This window comes from Vipera ursinii (assembly GCF_947247035.1).
Source record: "Vipera ursinii genome assembly, chromosome: 2".
NCBI classification, from domain to species: domain Eukaryota; kingdom Metazoa; phylum Chordata; class Lepidosauria; order Squamata; family Viperidae; genus Vipera; species Vipera ursinii.
In genome coordinates, this window is record NC_139513.1 from 138,258,115 (window position 1) to 138,277,795 (window position 19,681).

At 42.5% G+C, this 19,681-nt stretch overlaps 1 protein-coding gene across 1 annotated transcript; it reads right to left on the reverse strand.

Moving 5' to 3' along the window:
• Positions 1 to 10,233: 10,233 nt before the first annotated feature.
• Positions 10,234 to 19,314, reverse strand: ANKRD33 (ankyrin repeat domain 33; the record flags this gene model as incomplete). The annotated part of the gene is made up of 4 exons (XM_083353426.1): positions 10,234 to 10,973; positions 14,878 to 15,018; positions 15,866 to 15,995; positions 19,027 to 19,314. The coding sequence occupies 4 exons, from the start codon at positions 19,312 to 19,314 to the stop codon at positions 10,234 to 10,236; spliced, it is 1,299 nt and encodes a 432-aa protein (XP_083209552.1).
• Between the last annotated feature and the right edge of the window lie 367 nt (positions 19,315 to 19,681).

Here is a 19,681-nt window from a genome sequence, read left to right on the forward strand (position 1 = left end):
AATTACCTCAACAATTTGAAGCACAATTTCTCATTCTACTGATATTTACATTGTAATTGGTACTTTGAAGTATTATATTTGTTTTCAGTTATACTTTTTCAGTGGCTTATGACTTTTTGATCGGACTCTTATTTTAAACAAATTCTTCAATACTACGCTTCATTCAGCTTAGTATAGCCACATCTCTCCTAAATTCATATTGTCTTTTCAGAGAGTTCTTTAACCAGGATTTCTCACTTCAGATGTCAGAGGAAATGTTTAGGAAACTAGGATACCTTGGCTGAACTCTGTCTTCTAAAGAAAAAGGAGAAGCATAAGGAAGAGGCAGTAAATCACTTTATTCTTTAGCTAATAAATCATTTAGAGCACAACTGACATTTGGAATGACCCATAATCACAAATACCGTATTTTCCGGCGTATAAGACGACTGGGCGTATAAGACGACCCCCTACATTTCCTGTTAAATTATAGGGTTTGGGCTATACTCGCCGTATAAGACTACCCCTCTTCCAATGCACACTAAATAAAAATTAAAAAACATCAGATTTGATTTTAATATGGTAATTTTAATTCAAATGCTTATGACATGCAGGTGCTTAGTAGGAAAACTGGCACTTATAAACATAAGGCTGTTTGTCATCAAACATGTAAACATAAAACAGTGCAAGTGGATTAAACAACAACAACAACAACAACAACAACAACAATAATAATAATAATAATAATAATAATAATAATAAGTTGGAGGGGACCTTGGAGGTCATCTAGTCCAACCCCCTGCTAAGGCAGGAAACCCTATAAACCCTGTAAAAAATCACAGACTGCAGCTTCTTCTCCAATTGGTCCCGCTTTCCCTGCGCAGACTAAATGGGAGATCCGCTCCAGGTTTTCCAGCCAGCCCTGTCCCTAAATTTTCAGCACCCGGCGTATAAGACGACCCCTGACTTTTGAGAAGATTTTCATGGGTTAAAAAGTAGTCTTATACGCCAGAAAATACAGTAAATATTTTTTTTCTTTACCCTCAGTGACTTTAATTTGCTCATTCTAGATATTTTCTGGTAAAATGGACAATTCCTTAATTGTTTGTGCTGCACATATGGAGGCATTAGAATAATCAAGTTGCTAATACTGGTAGGATTCTGGTAAATTTCCCTGAAAGTCATCTATAGGCTCTACTCTCTGCTGCTTTACGTAATTCTACTGAAACAATACAGTCATCAGCTTCAAGGGAATTAAAATAGTGGTTTTATTTTATATTTTATCCACGTGTCCATCTATCCATCTGCTTTATTCCCTTTTAGGCAAGCAACATAAATGTAAAGTACGGAAAAAGAATAAGAATTAGTAAGTAAAAGAAATTAAAGGAGATGATTGGAAAGAAAAAGAAATCTAGCAATATCTAATCGAGGCTTTTCACTACACCTCTCCATGATTTCTACACTTGCAAAACATTGTTGCCTCAGTCATGTTCTCATAGTTCTTCATATATTGCTTTTGTTTTACTTAACTCTCTTTGTCACGGTCTCAATATCTCCCTCTAATTATGATTTTTTTTGTTCTTCCTTTCATCCCATTCATTCCTCCTTAATATACTGTATTTGTTCTGGAATCACTTATTCATTCCCCCCATAAGATCCATATGCGAGGCAGCTCCCGGCTCTTTGTGAAGCAATGTGAGGCTTCCCTGAGGCCTTGTGAAAGCCTCACAAAAGCCAGGCCATCTGCCTGGGCTGAGTGTACACCATCAGCGAAGGTCAGCTGGGCCTTGTGGAGGGAGCAGGCGTGGGCGGGAATGGAGGGCAGGGTGGCCAAAAGGACAGAGATTAGATGGATGGATGGGTAAGTGGAAGCAAAGGAGAGCATGGCAAGGCAGGAGAAATATGAAATCCTCGCCTAACAACCAAAGCCAGGACTTTTGCAAAAGCCATTGCTAATCGGTGCAGTCTCGTGATAATTTTCCCTAACAACCACTTTGCTTAGCGTGGAAATTCTGGTTCCACCAATTAGGGTCTTTGAACAAGGACTACCTTTATGTGTACCAAAGAAACCATTTTTTTCCCTGCTCTTATAAGACCCGCAAGTTTACAGCCTGCTGAGTTGTTTCAGATTGAAGGGAAACCGATTGATATTTCCTCCTCCCTCTCCTCCCAGGCTTTTATTACAGTCCTGAATTCGTAGCAGTTCATTGTAATGCTTTCAGTAATTTTTTCCCCCAAATACTGTATTTGGGCTGCCTCTATGCCACCTTTGGTTTTAAAGTGATCTATGCTATGAGGTTTATAGGGCTTTTTATCTGCAGTCTGGGAGGAAGTAGATCATCTTCAGGTGGTTTCAAGGCTAAATCACGAGGTTAAGACTGCCTCAGCAGTTTTTAATATCACTGATCATGGCATTGTTTGAAATATTTTGGGATGTCCCCATGGCTCTTCCCTGATTTCATTTCTGCATTTAATGTAAATTTCAGATATGCTATTGGGAGACAGAGGATCCCCAAAGCAGAGAGGGATGTGATGTCACTCAGGTTTCTACATGGGCCTACCTATGCGTTTAATTGAGAAATGTTAGCTGATATAAAATCTGGGGCTAGGCTAATCTGGGAAAGACCGAAAAGAGATCAGATTATGCATAGAGCACAGCACTGGTTGGCAATTTGTTTCCTGACAATGTGCCTTTAAATTCCTACATGGCTTAGAGCAGATCTGTTTGACAGAAAATGCTCCCACACTTACTGAAATCATCTGAGGAGATTAATGTACACTTACTGTGAGCCTGGAGTCTTCCCCCCCCCCCGCTTGTTTCCCCTTCTTTGCCCGCTGTATAGAATCCTATAAAGGGATTTAGATTCTTTAAGATTATTTTTTTAATCCTGATTTTAAATAACTCCAGGTGGTGAACATCCCTACGATTCCTTCCTCCTATTTGCCCCACAACAATCCTGTGAGGTAGGTTGGGCTGAGAGACAATGATTAGTCCAAAGTCACCCAGCCAACTTTCATGCCTAAGGCTGGACTAGAACTCAAAGTCTCCTGATTTCTAGCAAGGGTAGGCAACCTCGGCTCTTTTATGACTCATGGACTTCAACTCCCAGAATTCCTGAGTCAGCTATGCTGACTCAGGAATTCTGGGAGTTGAAGTCCATGAGTCATAAAAGAGCCGAGGTTGCCTACCCGTCTTAGACAATAGACCACGGGTGTCAAACTTGCAACGTCACGTGACGTGTCATGACATATCGCAACTTTTTTTCCATTGCCGGCAATGGGGTGGGCACCATTTGGCTATGATGCATCTGGCCTGTGGACCTGCAGTTTGACACCCCTGCACTAGACCAAACTGGTTCTCTTAATTGTAAGTTGAGTAGTTAATGTCCTTACTAGATTTTTAAAAGATTTTTAGCAGACATCATTTTCAACTTGCTTTTAACTGCTGACTAATTGTGGATTTTTGTTAATGATTTATTTTGTTTTAATTGTGGTCTAATCATTTTAATGCGTGGAATCCCCCTTACCCCCTTTGTAAATAGCTGAACAAATTTGGTGGTCAGCAGAATAATGTTTAATAAAACAAAGTAATTACGGTATATGCAGCTATTTGACTGTTGCAGTAAATTTTATTCTTAAAATCTGCCACTATATTTGCATGGTTTTGATTAGGTCTGAAAAAAAGGGGTCTCTTTCTGATGGTTTTAATTTTAGTTTTGATTTACCAGCACTATTAGGATCAACTTTTTATATTGTGTCTCTGGAGACGGTCTTTCTTCGTTTGTTCTTTGGGTGACCTTTGCAGCTTTTTCAATAGCAATGTAAATAGTCTTAGAGGTACTTTGGAAATTCTGGGTTAAAAGAAAAATCCAGCATTTGTAACTTGGTATGTAGCTTGGTACATATAAGAGATTTGTAAAATTGTGTATATTTATCATTTCAGTATATTGTGTAATATTGTCAGAAACAGTACCATTACTCTGTATTTTTCAAAGATAGGGAGGATGGAAATAGGACACTGCTGCCAACCAAAACAGATTTTTTATATATTTAAAAATTGTGAAAGTAACATATTTCTATTAAATGTGTTTTAATAAAAGAAATATTTTTATGAAAATTATGAAATTGCTGGGACAAGGAGACAATATCACTGAACAAATGAGAAAATCAGAAGTAAAATCAGACTAGAGCAAGGCTGACATGACCTTAATCACAGTATGTTTCTTTGGCAAGGCATGCCTTTATAAATTATCCTCACTATCCTAACTGTCCTAGGGTTTTTGATTTTTTTTTCTTTCTTCTAGAGCAGGGGTTTCCAACCTCTGGTCCATGGACTGGCACCGGCCTGCAGCATGCCAGAAACTGGGCTGCGTAAACAAGCGAACCCCCATCCACTGGATGCAGGCAGCACATAAAACATGCTCCCTCCGGTCTGCGAAAAACCTCTCTCTACAGAACCGGTCCCTGGTGCCCAAAAGGTTAGGGCAGGGGTAGGCAACCTCGGCTCTTTTATGACTCATGGACTTCAACTCTCAGAATTCCTGAGCCAGCTTGGCTGGCTCAGGAATTCTGGGAGTTGAAGTCCATGAGTCTGTTCTACAATATTGTGGTTTCACATATGGGGGCAGCACTGATCTAATATTCCAGTTTCCAGTGATGCTATAGGGCTTTGGCTCGGGAAACCGAACTGCTTAACTTTGGCACCACTCTTGTGTCAAAAAAATAATAATAAAAAAATCCATGGAGGCATTTTGACAGTATCTCTTACGAAGCTGTAGATCAGTATATTTTCTCTTTCCTTTATGGAAGAAGCCTCTATTTTTAATACTTTTTTTCTGACATGTCATTTTTAGCTCTGCTGCTATTGAATGACTAATATATTTTTAAAGTGAGCTAAACATAAATAACATATTTTTCTGTGTATAAGATGCTATTTTTTCCTGCAAACACCCTGGTCAAAAATCAGGTGCATCTTATACAAGTTCAGCGTCTTATACATGGATAAATAATGGTAACCTCCGCAGCCCAGGGCATACCTGTGTGGGTTGCCATGCCGTCTGGTGCAAGTGTCAAGCCCCTGTGGGCTTGCCACTAATGGGAGGGGGGAGGGGGTAAGATCGTCGTCCGGCCGAGCTTCTGGATTTGCCGGCTCAGCTGTTTGGCGCTCCACCAAACAGCTGATCGGCGTGGAGAAACTCGCCTGCCAGAGCGTCTTATACAAGGGTGCGTCTTATAGATTGAAAAATACAGTAAATGTTTTGCTTGGGCAGTTTGGGAATTCTTTTCAAGTTCTGAATTTGTAGCTCTTGCTTGGTTTCTGAGAAGCTGTTGGTCAGCGAAGGTCAGGGGAAGTCCTAAGCTCTACAGGTAGCTGGTTCCAAAGGGCCGGCGCACCCACAGAGAAGGCCCTCCCCCTGGGTATTGTCCACCGGCAATCTTTTACCGGCGGTACCCTGAGAAGACCCTCCCTGTGGGAGCGCACAGGACGAAGGAAGCTTGATGCCAGCAGCAGGTGTTCCCTCAGATGTCCCGGACCCAAGCCATTTAGGGCTTTATAGGTCATCACCAGCACCTTGAATCTCACCCAGAGGGCAACCGGAAGCCAATGCAGCTCGCGGAGTAGAGGTGTTACATGGGAGTATCGGGAAACCCCCATCACAACCTGCGCGGCTGCATTCTGCACCAGCTGAAGCCTCCGAGTGGTCCTCAAGGGCAGCCCCATGTAGAGAGCGTTGCAGTAGTCCAATCGGGAGGTCACGAGCGCATGAGTGACTGTGCGCAGGGCATCTCGGTCCAGGTAGGGCCGCAACTGGTGTACCAGGCGAACCTGGGCAAAGGCCCCCCTGGTCACGGCTCCTATAAATTTTAAGATTTTTGAACTTCAGCTCCCAGAATTCACCAGCCAGCCTGTTGAAGTCCACAGGTCTTAAAGTTGCCAAGGTTGGATACCCCTGCTTTAAATGTATTATGCCACAGGGGTTCTCAACCCCTGGGTCCCTGGGCCTATACTGAGAATCGGGCTGCACAAGTGATGGGCGAGTGCGCAAGCACACAAAGCTCCATTTGCGCAAGTAGTGTACGTGCGTGTGAAACCATCCCCTCTCCCCACCCACCACTACCACTGCTGCCACTGCCGGGTCCACAGAGCCAGAAGGGTTGGGGACCATTGCTGTACAACACGTAAAGGAGATTACCACATATCATGCATCAGTAAGTAGAAGAAATGATTCCTTCTTTTTTATATATAAATTTTATTAAGCTTTTAAACCAGAAGATAAAAACTAATACAAACTAATAGGAGGGGGGGAAAAAGAAATAAAAGCAAAAGCAAAAAGTGCAAGAAAAGAAAAAAGTTGAAGAAAAACAGAAAAGATATAAACAGTTCCCAATATTCATCATAGCAGCTATAAATTCAAATATATTTTAACCTCTCTCTCTAAAGTTACATAATATTACTATTCCTTCTATCTGTCACTGAATTTCATTTTGTTAGATAGGGCCCAGTGTTCAAGTTCAAGTTCAGATCCTCCTGTATCTTAAGCCTTCAGTAAGGCATTTGATAAAGTAGATCACAACCTACTACTGGATAAGATAGAAAAATGTGGGTTAGACAGCATCACCACCAGATGGATTCATAGCTGGCTGACAGGCCGTGTGATCCTCAATGGAACCACATCTACATGGAGGGAAGTGTGTAGTGGGGGTGCTCTGTTCTGGGCCCAGTGCTCTTCAACACCTTCATCCATGATTTGGACGAGGGGATAGATGGGGAACTCATCAAATTTGCAGACGACACCAAGCTGGCAGGAATAGCCAACACTCCAGAAGACAGGCTTAAGATACAGGAGGATCTGAGGTTTTTCCCCCCATTCCATTTGTCACAGGATCTTTTACATATACCCAAGTTAGTAGGCTCCAAAACACAAGACAGCCAATATAACAAACCAGATCCCTAAGCAACAAGCATTCAAAGGCCAGTATTAATTGCTACCTACTTCATTCTTTCCCACTTCTACTACACCTCCTCCTCCTGCTCCTCCAACTACTACTACTGGTGAGTCCTGCTGGAGAACAGTATCTTTTTCTATCTGCTTTAGACTGCTTCAGGCTACTATTTCCACAGATGAACACACACCTCTTTCCCTCTCTGGACACACCAACACCACTATAACCAGCTGCCTATCTGCTCAGCTTTTATAGTCAACAGTTGCTTTTGCTGGCTAGAGAGAGGCCCTAAAGGAACAAGGCAACAGCAGAATAGATGCTGGCCATCTTGTAGGCAGCCTGTCCTTTCACACCATATAAATTTAGATATCTCTTTTGCCATTGTTTAAATGATACATCTGTTGTCAAAATAGATATTGTCCAAAATAAAAACCTCATTCTTAGCAAAACTTGGATTTTTATCATAGAAATTCTCCCCATGATAAATTTTAATTTCTCCTAGCTTAACATGTCCTCCTTAATTTCAGTCCAGACGTCAACACAGTGTAATTATTTCAAAATAACATTGAATTCCTATTTGTCACAATAATGCCCTCTATAAGATCTTCTAATTTTCTATTTTTTTTTCTTAACACCAAGAAATGATTCGTTCTTATTTGCTCTATGATGCAGAGAAACGAAAAGGAAATTGGGCTTGGTTCAGAAAGTGAAAAAAAGAAATATTTAAAGATACGTCCTATGGTTTTTATTTTTCAAAATAAATAAATAAATAAATATAACCTTCACATCTTTCCAGCTTCATAAATTTCTTCAATTTGGTAATATCACATCAAAGACCAATCACTCTGCTGCTCTACAGATGTGACCTCAGCTTTTGACTTCAGAGAGAGGATTGTAAGATCTAACTGTGGCAGACATTTTGTAGGGCTGGGAGTGGTAACTCTAGAGCAGGGGTAGGCAACCTCGGCTCTTTTATGACTCAAGGACTTCAACTCCCAGAATTCCTGAGCCAGCATGGCTCAGCTTGGAAACATCTCCCTTTCCCCTCAGTATGGCTGGCTCAGGAATTCTGGGAGTTGAAGTCCATGAGTCATAAAAGAGCCGAGGTTGCCTACCCCTGCTCTAGAGCAAGGGTCTCCAAACTTGGCTGCTTTAAGACTTGTGGACTTCAACTCCCAGAATTCTTCAACCAGGATTTCTGTAAATTGAACTCCACAAGTCTTAAAGCAGCCACGTTTGAAGACCCCTGCTCTAGACCCCAATCCCCGGTTGCTGGACCGGTACCGGGCCGTGGCATGCCAACAACCGGTCCACACAAATGAGCAAAGCTCTATCCATGGGATGCAGGCAGCACACAAAACCACGCCCTCTCCGGTCCGTGGAAAAACATTTCTCCATGGAACCGGTCCCTGGTGCCCAAAAGGTTGGGGACCTCTGCTCTAGAGCAGGGTTTTTCAACCTTTTCACCCATTGTACCACTTTTAGGAAATGGCAATATCCAAGTACAACCAGTCGCCTAGCAAGGTGTCAAAAAATTGATGACCCAAAAAAGAGGAAAAAAGTGATGAAGTACATGTAGTCTTCAACTTACAACAGTTCGCTTAGTGACTGTTCGAAGTCACAATGGCACTGAAAAAAGTGCCCCCCAAGCCAGAGTTGAGCAAGACACCTGCCTGCCCGCCCGGCAGAGGTCTTCCTCCTGTCCGAGGTTTTCATTGTTGTGAGCATTTCTGTTGAGGATTGGCAGCAGGGGTGGGGTGGGGGGTGTTTGGTTTTTATTCCCCCCGTCTGCTGGGTAGTTGCAGCAGGTTTTGGTCACTTCACATGGCCCTGGGACACTGTGACCATCATAAATATGAATCAGTTGCCAAGCATCTGAATGTAAATCGCAAGACCCTGGAGATGCTGCAACATTCCAGCTGATCGGTGCTTCTTCTGGGCTCAGAAGTGCCAGGATCAATGCCGAGCTCCAGCTGGAGCCTGGTGCTGATCCTGCCACTTCCGCTGAGCCCTGACAGCCCTGCAGCTCCAGCCGTCTCTCACTCAGGCTTGTGCACTGCTGCCATTCCCTCCCCCGCTACCAGTTTTCTAGGATGGTTGTGTACCACCTGCCAGGTGCCAATGTACCACAGGTGGTACCCGTACCACTGGTTGAAAAACCTTGCTCTAGAGGGTCCCTGGAGACCTTGCTTTTTCATATTTTAGATGGCAGAGTAAAGAATGAGAAGTAGGAGGGCTCTGGAAGGTAAACTACTCCCATTCTCTCTCTCTCTCTCTCTCTCTCTCTCGTCTCTCTCTCTCTCTCTCTCTCTCTCTCTCTCTCTCTCTCTCTGTCTCTCTCTCTCTGTCTCTCTCTCTCTCTCTCTGTCTCTCTCTCTCTCTCTCTCTCTTAAGTGAAATCTATCCAAAATTATTCTGTTGATTTTTGATTTTGAAGACCTGAAAGAGCTGTTCGTCATAGAAAATCTATCTACTACATTGACCTGATGGCACATAATCAATCCATTCAGAACTTTTTGTATGGTGTGTGTATGTGTGTTAAAAAGGGAAATAAAGCATTTGACTCTACTTCTCATCTTTAAAAGAAAGAGAAGAAAAGAAACGAGGAAAGAGGGAGAGAGGAAACAAGAAAGAAATGTACTGCTGAAAATTGGCTATTTTATTACTTCTTTTCAGTAATACATTCTGGAGCTGCTAGGGAGTTGCGGAATGGTTAATGGGGGATTCTCCCTGACTTAATTTAGGATATTATCTGGAAAGCCCAGCATCTCTTCCTTTCCCTATCTAAGAGCTGGGATCACTAGTGAGGCAATGCTCTTGGGAAAATAATCCGCATGATAAGCTTATGCATATTAAATGTAACTTTCTTGGGAAGAAAAAAAGTATAAATTGAAAAGAGAGCAAGGGGGGGGGGTGTTCCTTCCCAATCCCGCCCATTTTCAAGTTCGAATTCTCCTCTATCTGCTTTTCTTCCACAGCTTTTCCACCAAAGATTGGGAGGAAAAGACGCTAGGCATATTCTTAAGCTACATTTGAGGACGGACGGGATTGGAGTTGGGAAATTCCACGCAAGGGAGACATTAAATGTACACTCTTTTTCTTCCGTCATACCCAGACTTTCTATCCTGAGGATTAGAGTCTACTACCAATATTGGCAAGTAACTTTCTCTAGCATTAATTCCTTAGCAGCCTGACCAAGAATTGAGAAAGTATCCATAAGGGTGGCGACATTTTCTGAATCACCCTGAGGCAGAGTTTTACTTTGTCTTCGGAGTATCGTTTTCTTCTTGGCTTCCCCAAACATTACGACTATTTGTCTTTTCCTTTAGCCTTGTCTGGCTTCTTCTTGAGCCCTTCTGCTTCCCGGCTTTTCTTCTCTTCTTTAAGCTCCTTGTATCGCCACATAGGCACCTGCAGTGCATTCTTGTTTTTAATCTTGGGTGGTTTGTTCTCCTCGGGAACCGACTGGGAAGAAGACTTGCTGAGCTTAATTTTTGGAATCGCGCTGTTGCATCGCCTAAGAAGGGATAGAAACTTCACAGTGGAACTAGGGGATCGATAGGGTATCAGGGTTTGGGTCCTGAACTGGCCACTGTTGCATGATCTGCTATTTACCGATTTGGCATCAGGATCAGGTACATATTGGTCGAGAATTTCTGGCACTGAGCGTCTCTGCTTGCCTACTTCTGGGGGGCTGTCCGGACAGAGGGTTCGACAAGCAGTGGTCACAAATGGGCTGGCCAAGGACGTGGTCATGAGCACCATGTGATCCATCACCCCATCCCTCTCGGGATCTCGTGGGAAACGGATGGTAAACATGGAGCAAATGTGATCAGACAGACGCTTGGCTAGGGATTTTGCAGCCGTCGCTTGGGCCACCAGTTCAGGCAGATGGGGCCACTCTGGCAAGTACTTGTTAGAGAATTGCTGGGCGCAGGGGCGTTGCAAAAGGATTCTCATCCGCACGATAGTTTCAAAGCATCCAGTTATGGCTGCCCATTCCTGTGCGGTCTTTCCTTTCACGGGGTCCACGGCAGCCATATCAGCTCCTAGGAGAAAGCACACAGGATGAGAAGCCCAGCAGTGTTTCATTCCCAAGTCCACACCTGCATTTCCATACGGCTGCTGCCCCAGAGCTCTTGTTTTAGAATTGCTTTCACCATCCCATTTTGAGATTCATGTGACAAGGGAGGAGAAACTGGGCTCCTTTATATACCTGAAAGTTGTTTTGCATCCCGTGCAAGTTCTTTTTTCTCCAGGTGTATAATTTTTTGCACATCTGGGTTTTACAACTGAGTTGTGCATTGAGTGGAAAATTCCTTGCCCACCTTTCCTTCTGAAGGTGAAAACGGCTTCTACAGGAACATATGTGAACACGTATGTCTATGCGTGAAAGTGTGTGAGACAGCATGTGATTTCAATAGGATTAAGGTGGAGAAGAGCTGATGAGAAAAAAACAAACCCCACTGCCTGATAATATAGATTCAAGAAAAGAATGTATGCTGTTATGTTTAGAATTGCATAGTAGGCCCAGTTTCCTTCAAAGATTACCATTAGGTCATCAAATATAAATATGTAAACAAAATGGTAAAAAGGATTAAGGATTCTTGTGGTTCCTGTCAGCAAGCAGATGGAAGAAGGTGTAAGTTTTTTTTTTTTTAAAAATGACATATATAGAGTGAGATGAAATGGAAGATAGAATTGGTGGTTCTTATCATTAGCTGGATTGGTAGAATTCTGGAAGTCAAGAGTTTGATTGATGTAGATTATTTAGTATGACAAAATATCTGTCAAAAGCTTCTGATTTGGGGTGGGGAACCTTTTTGAACTTAGATGTGAATGAATCTTTTGCTTTATTTGTTTGTAACTGAGAATAGACACTTTTTTAAGCAAGAGAACTGTGTACTGTTACGTACGTTTCACAGATTAATTAGCAAGATGAGAGCAACCCAAAACCAACAATCCATTGTTCGTTTAAGTAAGACCTTCCAAAATGTTCCAAGATACTTCTCAACACTTGGTATCTTTGGGCAACCGGCCAGAATCTTGGTAGAGTCCACAAATAAGGGAGCACTGAATCCAGAATAATTAGGTCTACCTGTACACTAGTTGCTGTTTTTATTTCCCACGATATAGCAAACACTGTGCACACATGGAATGTGTAGCAGGAGAATCTGCTGTTGAGTATAGCCAGACTTGCCATTGATACGAGTTTTTGGGGAGCTGTGCAGTGAAAGACCCTCTCTGTGAGATGAAAAATTAGACAGACAGAAAGACAGACACACACACACACACACACATACTTTCCTGCATCATTCCTGCCCTTGGGCTTAACAGCTCTTTCTTCCCTTTCTTTATTTTTTTCTGCCATTTCTGGACAGCTGAAGTGAACACATTCTGAAAATGTCTAAAGCCCCTTCTGGTTCATGCAGATAGTCAGAAAGAATTTAGCTTTTTAAACCTCCCTTGCCCCTTGGCTTGCAGTTTCTAACAGATGGCTAAATGCACAGATCTAGTACCTTATCAAAATCATCACCATCTCAGCAGTCCTACGATTGGGTGGTTGGTGAAGCTGAGAAAGTGTAAGGAAGACAGACTTCCTCCTAATGGGAAATGTGGACTGTGTCCTCCTCTAGCTGCTAGCCAGAACAGAGGCAAGGGGGAACTAGCAAAAGAAAAACCAACTTCTAAACTGGCTTAGTTTCCCATAGTAGTACTACTTTACAGAGTTATGGGGAAGAGATCATGATATTGAACTTGTGGTGATCCTATTACTGTTGGCCGGCTTATGCAAAATAACAACCAAAGCAGACATTCCCCATCATCCAGAGGCTCTTTCCCTTCCCAAAGCTGACTACATTTCCAAACAACATGTGTGTTTTTTCCTCACTCAGCTTTCACCCTCCCTTCCCTCAGAAACCAACTTTTGTTGGCCTTGAAATGTGAGAAGAGATAAGGAACATTACCAGCCAATCCATTTTCCCTCTAGCTGATCCACAGAAAAATATTTTTTTAAAAAAAGGGTAAAGGCACACTGAGCAGCCATGATTTCCAGAATGATAAAAATCCCCTGCACCCAGAAGAACATAAATTGATCCCCACCCCGTGCCTGCAATACATTCAATATACCGTATATTCTATGCAAAAATATAGAATATATGTAAAAAATTGCATATGTAAAAAAAATATGAGTAGCAACTGCTTTCCTTCCATTTCTGTTTAAAAGGCTCTGGAGTCGAAGTCCACACCTCTTCCAGTTGGCAAGGTTGAGAAAAACTGTCATAGAGGGATAGCAACCTGGTTTTTTCTGCAATAGTTTTCTAATCATGGTACAACGTTGTTAGGCATATGGTGTTAGCCTACAATGTTGGGTTGAAAATATGTCAACCATGATGTTATGACTTTAAGATGTTAATTGGCCAATGGGTGTGTAAGTGTTCTCACGGCCATAAGAGGGAGCTAGTAACGTAGCTTCTTTCTCTCTCTGAATTCACTGCTCTCTACTATTACTGTTTTTGCTCTGTTACTGTGATAAACCTGAACTGTGTATTGACCTCTGGACTGGTAAGAAGACTTTGTATTTTGGATTACTCCTTGGACTGTTGCTATTGTGTATGACCTGGACTGTTTATTTTTGACTGTGCATTTTTATTCTTACACCACCTCGAAGTAATCTACTTTTTGCTTTTACAACTCAGTGTACTCTTGTGGTTACTGTGTGACTCTTACTGCTCTCCGTACCCTTCCTTGTCTGTGCAACTCTTTGGTAGCACAAGGTTACTGTGTGACTCTTACTGCTCTCCGTACCCTTCCTTGTCTGTGCAACTCTTTGGTAGCACAAGGAGACCTCTGCACAACAATCCTTAACAAACGTCCCTGTGTGTGGAATAATGGCTTCCTTGACCCCAGGGCTAAGGCAGGAGTTCTAGGCAGGCTGCTTATCAGTGTGTGAAACTGACTACAAAAGTATTAAAGGCTTAGAGTGGGCTAACAGTTTTCCTTTCAAGCCTCAGCCCTGCAAAAAAGAAAGAAGAGAGAGAGAGAGAGAGAGAGAGAGAGAGAGAGAGAGAGAGAGAGAGAGAGAGAGAGAGAGAGAGAGAGAGAGAGAGAGGGAGGAAGCAGTCTAGCTTTGTCCAATTTCAGACAAATAGCACAGGGCTAGAAAAACATTGATTCAGCCTGCAAAAAGAAGTAATATCAAGGGAATGACCAAACCTGTAATACCTTAAAAAAAGTGTTTCTCAACTTTAGCAACTCTAAAATATGTGGAGCAACTCCCAGAATTCCCAGAGAGCATGCTGGCTAGGGATATTTGGGAGTTGAAGCCCACATATCTTAGACTGGCTGAGGTTGAGAAACTCTGGTCTAGAATATCTGTGTGTGAATGGAAGGGACTCGTGAAAGGGGCAAGTCAATACTACTTTGGCAAATCTTTTTATGAGGATTAGGTTGTTCCAAGAGTTACTAACGATAAAAAGCTCTCTTATTATGGCTCTCCAGCCAATTTCTTTATCGTGGCTACTCTTGAACTATTTTTTATCCCATTCATGCAGAGGAGCAATAAAAGACAATGGCTTTTGCTGTCCTGCACTGCTCATCTTATAAAATGGGGCCATTACCCTGAAAGCCCTGCAGAGTCTCTTTTTTTTGATGTGGCCTAAAAGCAGTGAGAGTCCTTTTTTCTTCTTACTTTTATTTCTAGCATCCTGGAACAGGTGCAGTTTGGTTCTTCTAGGTTTCTCTTTAGAGATATCGAAGATTGTCTGGAAGCAATTTTTTGTTTTCTAAACTGTCCTCATATTCCAGTTTGGGGGGTACACCTCCCCTTGAAAAAAAAAGACATACCCCTAATGTCTCTCCCTACTGATGGATTCTCTGCACAATACCAGATTATGTTAATTCCAAGAACATTAAAATCAACATCTGGAAAGTCAGCAGTAATTAATAATATACCTGCCATGAGCAAGGCTGCAATACAGTCGTTCTTCCCTCTTATTGCAGCCTTCATAAGTGCAGTCAGGCCTCTGTCATCCTGCATCTCAATGTCTACTCCTGGATAATAATTCAGAAGATAGTTCAGAATAGTTATGTGTCCTTTGTGGCAACAGAGAAAGAAAGGGAACAATGTCAGGAATGCACTGAAATTTTCAAAGAAAGATACTCATTACAATGTAAAGGCAGCATCAGTCACAAAGAATTCACAGTTCTACTCTAGGGGCATATTCTTAATTTTGTTTGATTTTTCATTTTGTGCAAAACCCCCCCCCCCCATCAATTTTGGTTTGCAGACAGTTTATACCAGGGGTAGGCAACCTCGGCTCTTTTATGACTCATGGACTTCAACTCCCAGAATTCCTGAGTCATCTTAGAATTCTGGGAGTTGAAGTCCAGGAGTCATAAAAGAGCCGAGGTTGCCTACCCCTGGTATAAACTTAGTTCCTTTCCATAGGCAAAAATCATCAATGCGTGTATAAAGGGACTGACAAAACCCCTACATCTGAGATCCTTTGTGGTTGTAAAAAATAGATTCACTGTGCTTTATGTTAAATTCTAAGACCCCATACCACTTTAAAATATCACACATTGCCCCAACCAGAGCTGGTTAGCACACAAACTGGAAACCTCAACCCAATCCACTTATTTCCAAGTGCACATTCAAAAAACACCCACCCCAGTAAATGCATCCTATGAGAGATGCAGGTCACAAAGTTCCAACAGTGGTGGAGTTTTTTTCATTAAACATTATTCTGGACAAATAATGATTTTGAGCAAGGGAATGACAGGAAGGGAAAAGTCCTTATTTTTGTATAATTTGGAACCTTATTCTTCAGCTTGCTGTTTTTTTAAATTCTGATCAAACATCCCGCCCAGTCTGAATCTGTTATGTTCCTTGATGTCCCCTGTGTCTTGGCTGGTGTGAGAAAATCGTAACTTTTCCTACCTGCTTGGGCTGCCACCATAAGTGCTGTGTTTCCCTCGTTATCCTGGTGGTTGACATCTATGTAGGAGCATTTACTGAGAAGAATGACAATATCTTTGTAACCCCGGAAACATGCTACCAAGAGGCCATTCTGGAGAGCAAGAGGGAAAATGTTAAGATCCAACTTCCAGAGCACATAATATCTTTCCCTATCCATCCTTTCAAGTTTTGAGGTGCATGATCCCAATATTTTGATGGCTGCTGCATCATGGCTAACCCCATTCCAACAAGGTCATCCTTCCGAGCTTGTTCAGTGGCCATCTGAATATCATGCAGAGACTGGCTGCCCTGTAGCGAAAATGCTTTTCCATCGCCATCCCTGGTGACTCTGTTCATCCCAATCCATCGTAAGATTGACACTGGAGATAGGACTCTCGGGTTAGCCATGAGTAGTAAGCGGCAATCAGTACATGGCAATGATATCAGCAAGGATTAGACATATATTCTGTCATGCATAAGGCACAATTTTTATATTGTAGCTAGTCTACTATATTTTCCCCCTTAGAACCTGCCAGAACATATAAGACAATTAGCTGGCTTGCAAAAAACATAAGCTGCTTAGGAGGAGCCTCTTAAACCCTGGAGGATAGGGTGTTAGGGCTTCTTGGAGCGAACCATCAGAATGCAAAGCACCTTTTCTTATATTAGTTTAAGTGAGTGATTCTTTTGTAGGGGGCTACAGTAGTGGGTGGTTTTTCCTTCTAATAACTCCTGCTTCATTCTGCACTCTCCTCCTGATATTTCTCAGATGTGTGAGGGGTTGTTTTTCTCCCCTCCCCAAGAAGGAAACATTGTGAAAAAAGAATGAAAGTGGAGCATGGTGCCCCCCCCTATTTTGGGGTTGACCTGCTGATTAGCTGGAAGGAGCACTCATTGGCAACAGAGAAAAACAGGGTGCATGGAAGAAACTGGGATATAGAAACATAAAATGTTCAAGGAAGTATGATGGGTGGAACTGGTGGCCCTGAATAAGCATCCTAATCTCCTAGGATCCTCAATCAAATGTTGCATCTCTTCCACTTCTTTGTATAAAACCTGGAAATCGCAGCCATATAACCCAGAAATTACAAAGAGAATCGTATGTCTATCTAGCAGCACAGATGCAGCCAAAAAGAAGTATGCTTGGCTGAATTGGTGATGGTGGTGAGGAATACTATGAATAAATTCCACTCTAGGACTTAAATAGATGGGGAAGAAATTGAGGTAGTGACAGATTTTATTTTCCTGGGCTCCAAGATCACCACAGATGGGGACTGCAGCCAAGAAATTAAAAGACGCTTGCTCCTGGGGAGGAAAGCTATGGCAAATCTAGACAGCACACTAAAAAGCAGAGACATCACCCTGCCAACAAAAGTGCATATAGTCAAGGCTACGGTCTTCCCAGCTGCAATATTTGGCTGTGAAAGTTTGACCATAAGAAAGGCTGAGCGCCAAAGAATTGAGGCCTTTGAACTATGGTGCTGGAGAAGACTCCTGCGAGTCCCTTGGACTGCAAGGTGATCAAACCAGTCAGTCCTAGAGGAGATCAACCCTGACTGCTCTTTAGAAGGCCAGATCCTGAAGCTAAAACTCAAATACTTTGGCCACCTAATGAGAAGGAAGGACTCACTGGAGAAGAGCCCAATTCTGGGAAAGATTGAGGGCAATAGAAGAAGGGGACGACAGAGAATGAGGTAGCTGGATGGAGTCACTGAAGCAGTAGGCGTGAGCTTAAATGGACTCCAGAAGATGGTAGAGGACAGGAAGGCCTGGAGGAACGTTGTCCATGGGGTCATGATGGGTGGGACACGAATTCACAACTAACAACAAGGACTTAAACTTGAAAGTAATGGCAACATAGGCCAATGATCTGCCCCAGATGGTTGTGTCTTTGTGCCATTCACTCACGGTTCGCCCTATCGTCTAGCCAGGCACAAATATCAAATAGTTTGTTTATAATTGCTTCATGAAGCAGTCATATTAAGATAGGTTGAATCTGTGGAATGACTGTATTCATTGATTTATTTTGAGAGATTACCTGCTACAATCCCTAGATTCTCAGTGGTATAGTGTAATAAAATGTTGTAAAAATTGTTGTTGTTGTTGTTAGCTGCGAAGTAAAAATATCTGATGGTAAAAATATAAATTACAATAATGATAAAATCATAAAATCTAAACACTGTAGTAGAGTCATGTATCCTAAGTATCAAGGATCATTGTAGGTGCTCTGGAACAGCTCTGCTTTCAGTAGCTTCCAGAAGGCCAAACTATAAAGAGGGAAGCAGCCTAGAACTAAGGAGAAATTTCCTGACAGTTAGAACAATTAATCAGTGGAATGACTAGCCCTCCAGAACTTGTGGTGCTTGAACCCTGGAGGCTTTTAAAAGAGATTGGACAACCATTTGTCTAAAACTGTATAGGGTTTCTTGCTTGAGCAGGGGGTTGGACTGGAAGATCTCCAAGGTCCCTTCCAACTGTTATTCTGTTGTTACTCTGTTAGGGCTAGTCCCAATTCAAGGGGGAAGTTATCCCAAAGTCTAAGTCAGGCATGTCAAACTCGTGACGTCACATGACGTTGCGCAATGTATCACGACTTTTTCCCCATTGCCGGCAATGGGGTGGGTGCCGTTTCAGTATGATGCATCCGGCCTGCGGGCTGGCAGTTTGACATGCCTGGTCTAAGTGCTATGATAGAAAAGCAGAACACACGAGCTTCTTTGGTAAATAACTTGTGGAAATGGGGGACTACCGGCAGTTTCTCCTATGATAAACAATTGTGGTTGAAAAAGCCAGAAGATCCTTCCATGCCAAGCCATATTGACTTTATACATAATCACTAACACTTTGACTTGCATTTGGAAGCTAATCAGAAGCCTGTACAGCCAGGGCTTGGAGCAATGGAGTAGCAGGTTCATGGCAGTGAGTGCTAACCACAAATAGACCAATGATTCTGGAGCAATAGAAGCTTCCAGCTTTAAGTAACTAACTATGACCACCTGTTAAGATCAGTAAAGTTAGGGATTGCTTCTTAGGCCACAGAAGACCTACTAGGCTGAACTTTGTTCTAGCTGTATCCCAGTTGAAGTATATCATCACAGGACCATTTCATCTCCAGTTCACACCTGCTTTGTCAGATCAATTACCTGTCCGTTGATGTCCAACTCCATGGCTTCTTCCCTGGTCACCCCCATGTCAAGTTTATACTGCAATTGCTCTGCATTGTTCCTGGCACAGCACCAGTACAATGTGACCTCTTGGTGGTCCTCACTGTCAGATGGAGCATCTTCATAGTATGGGAAGACGGAGTCATCGGAGAAGAGGCTGCACGTATCCTGTCTTTCATCTTGTTCATCCTCATAGTCTAGTTCTGAACTGTATTTGCTTAGGGTGGGTGGTGTGTTTGACTCTCTTCCTTTGTCATCATTATTCATCCAGCCTGCTCACAGAAAGTAGCTTTTGATGTGGTTTTGGTGGCCCATATTCTTTTTCTCTGGAAAGGACTATTTCTGTTCCCTCTTCTTTCTCAATTACATGTGGGGGATCTGCAATGCAAAGGAGAAGACCTGTGTTCATGGGTTTGAGAGAATAATACTACTATTTATTGTTCTGAAGGGATGGTACCGTATATTGTATTGGTCATTTGTCCGATATTCTCTATAATAAATTATATTCCAAAAGTAAAAGAGCCTTGGTGGAGCAGTGGGCTAATGCCTCCTTAAGTAACACCAGCTGCCTGCCATTAGTGCAGGTTCGCATCCCACCAGGCTCAAGGTTGACTCAGCCTTCCATCCTTCCGAG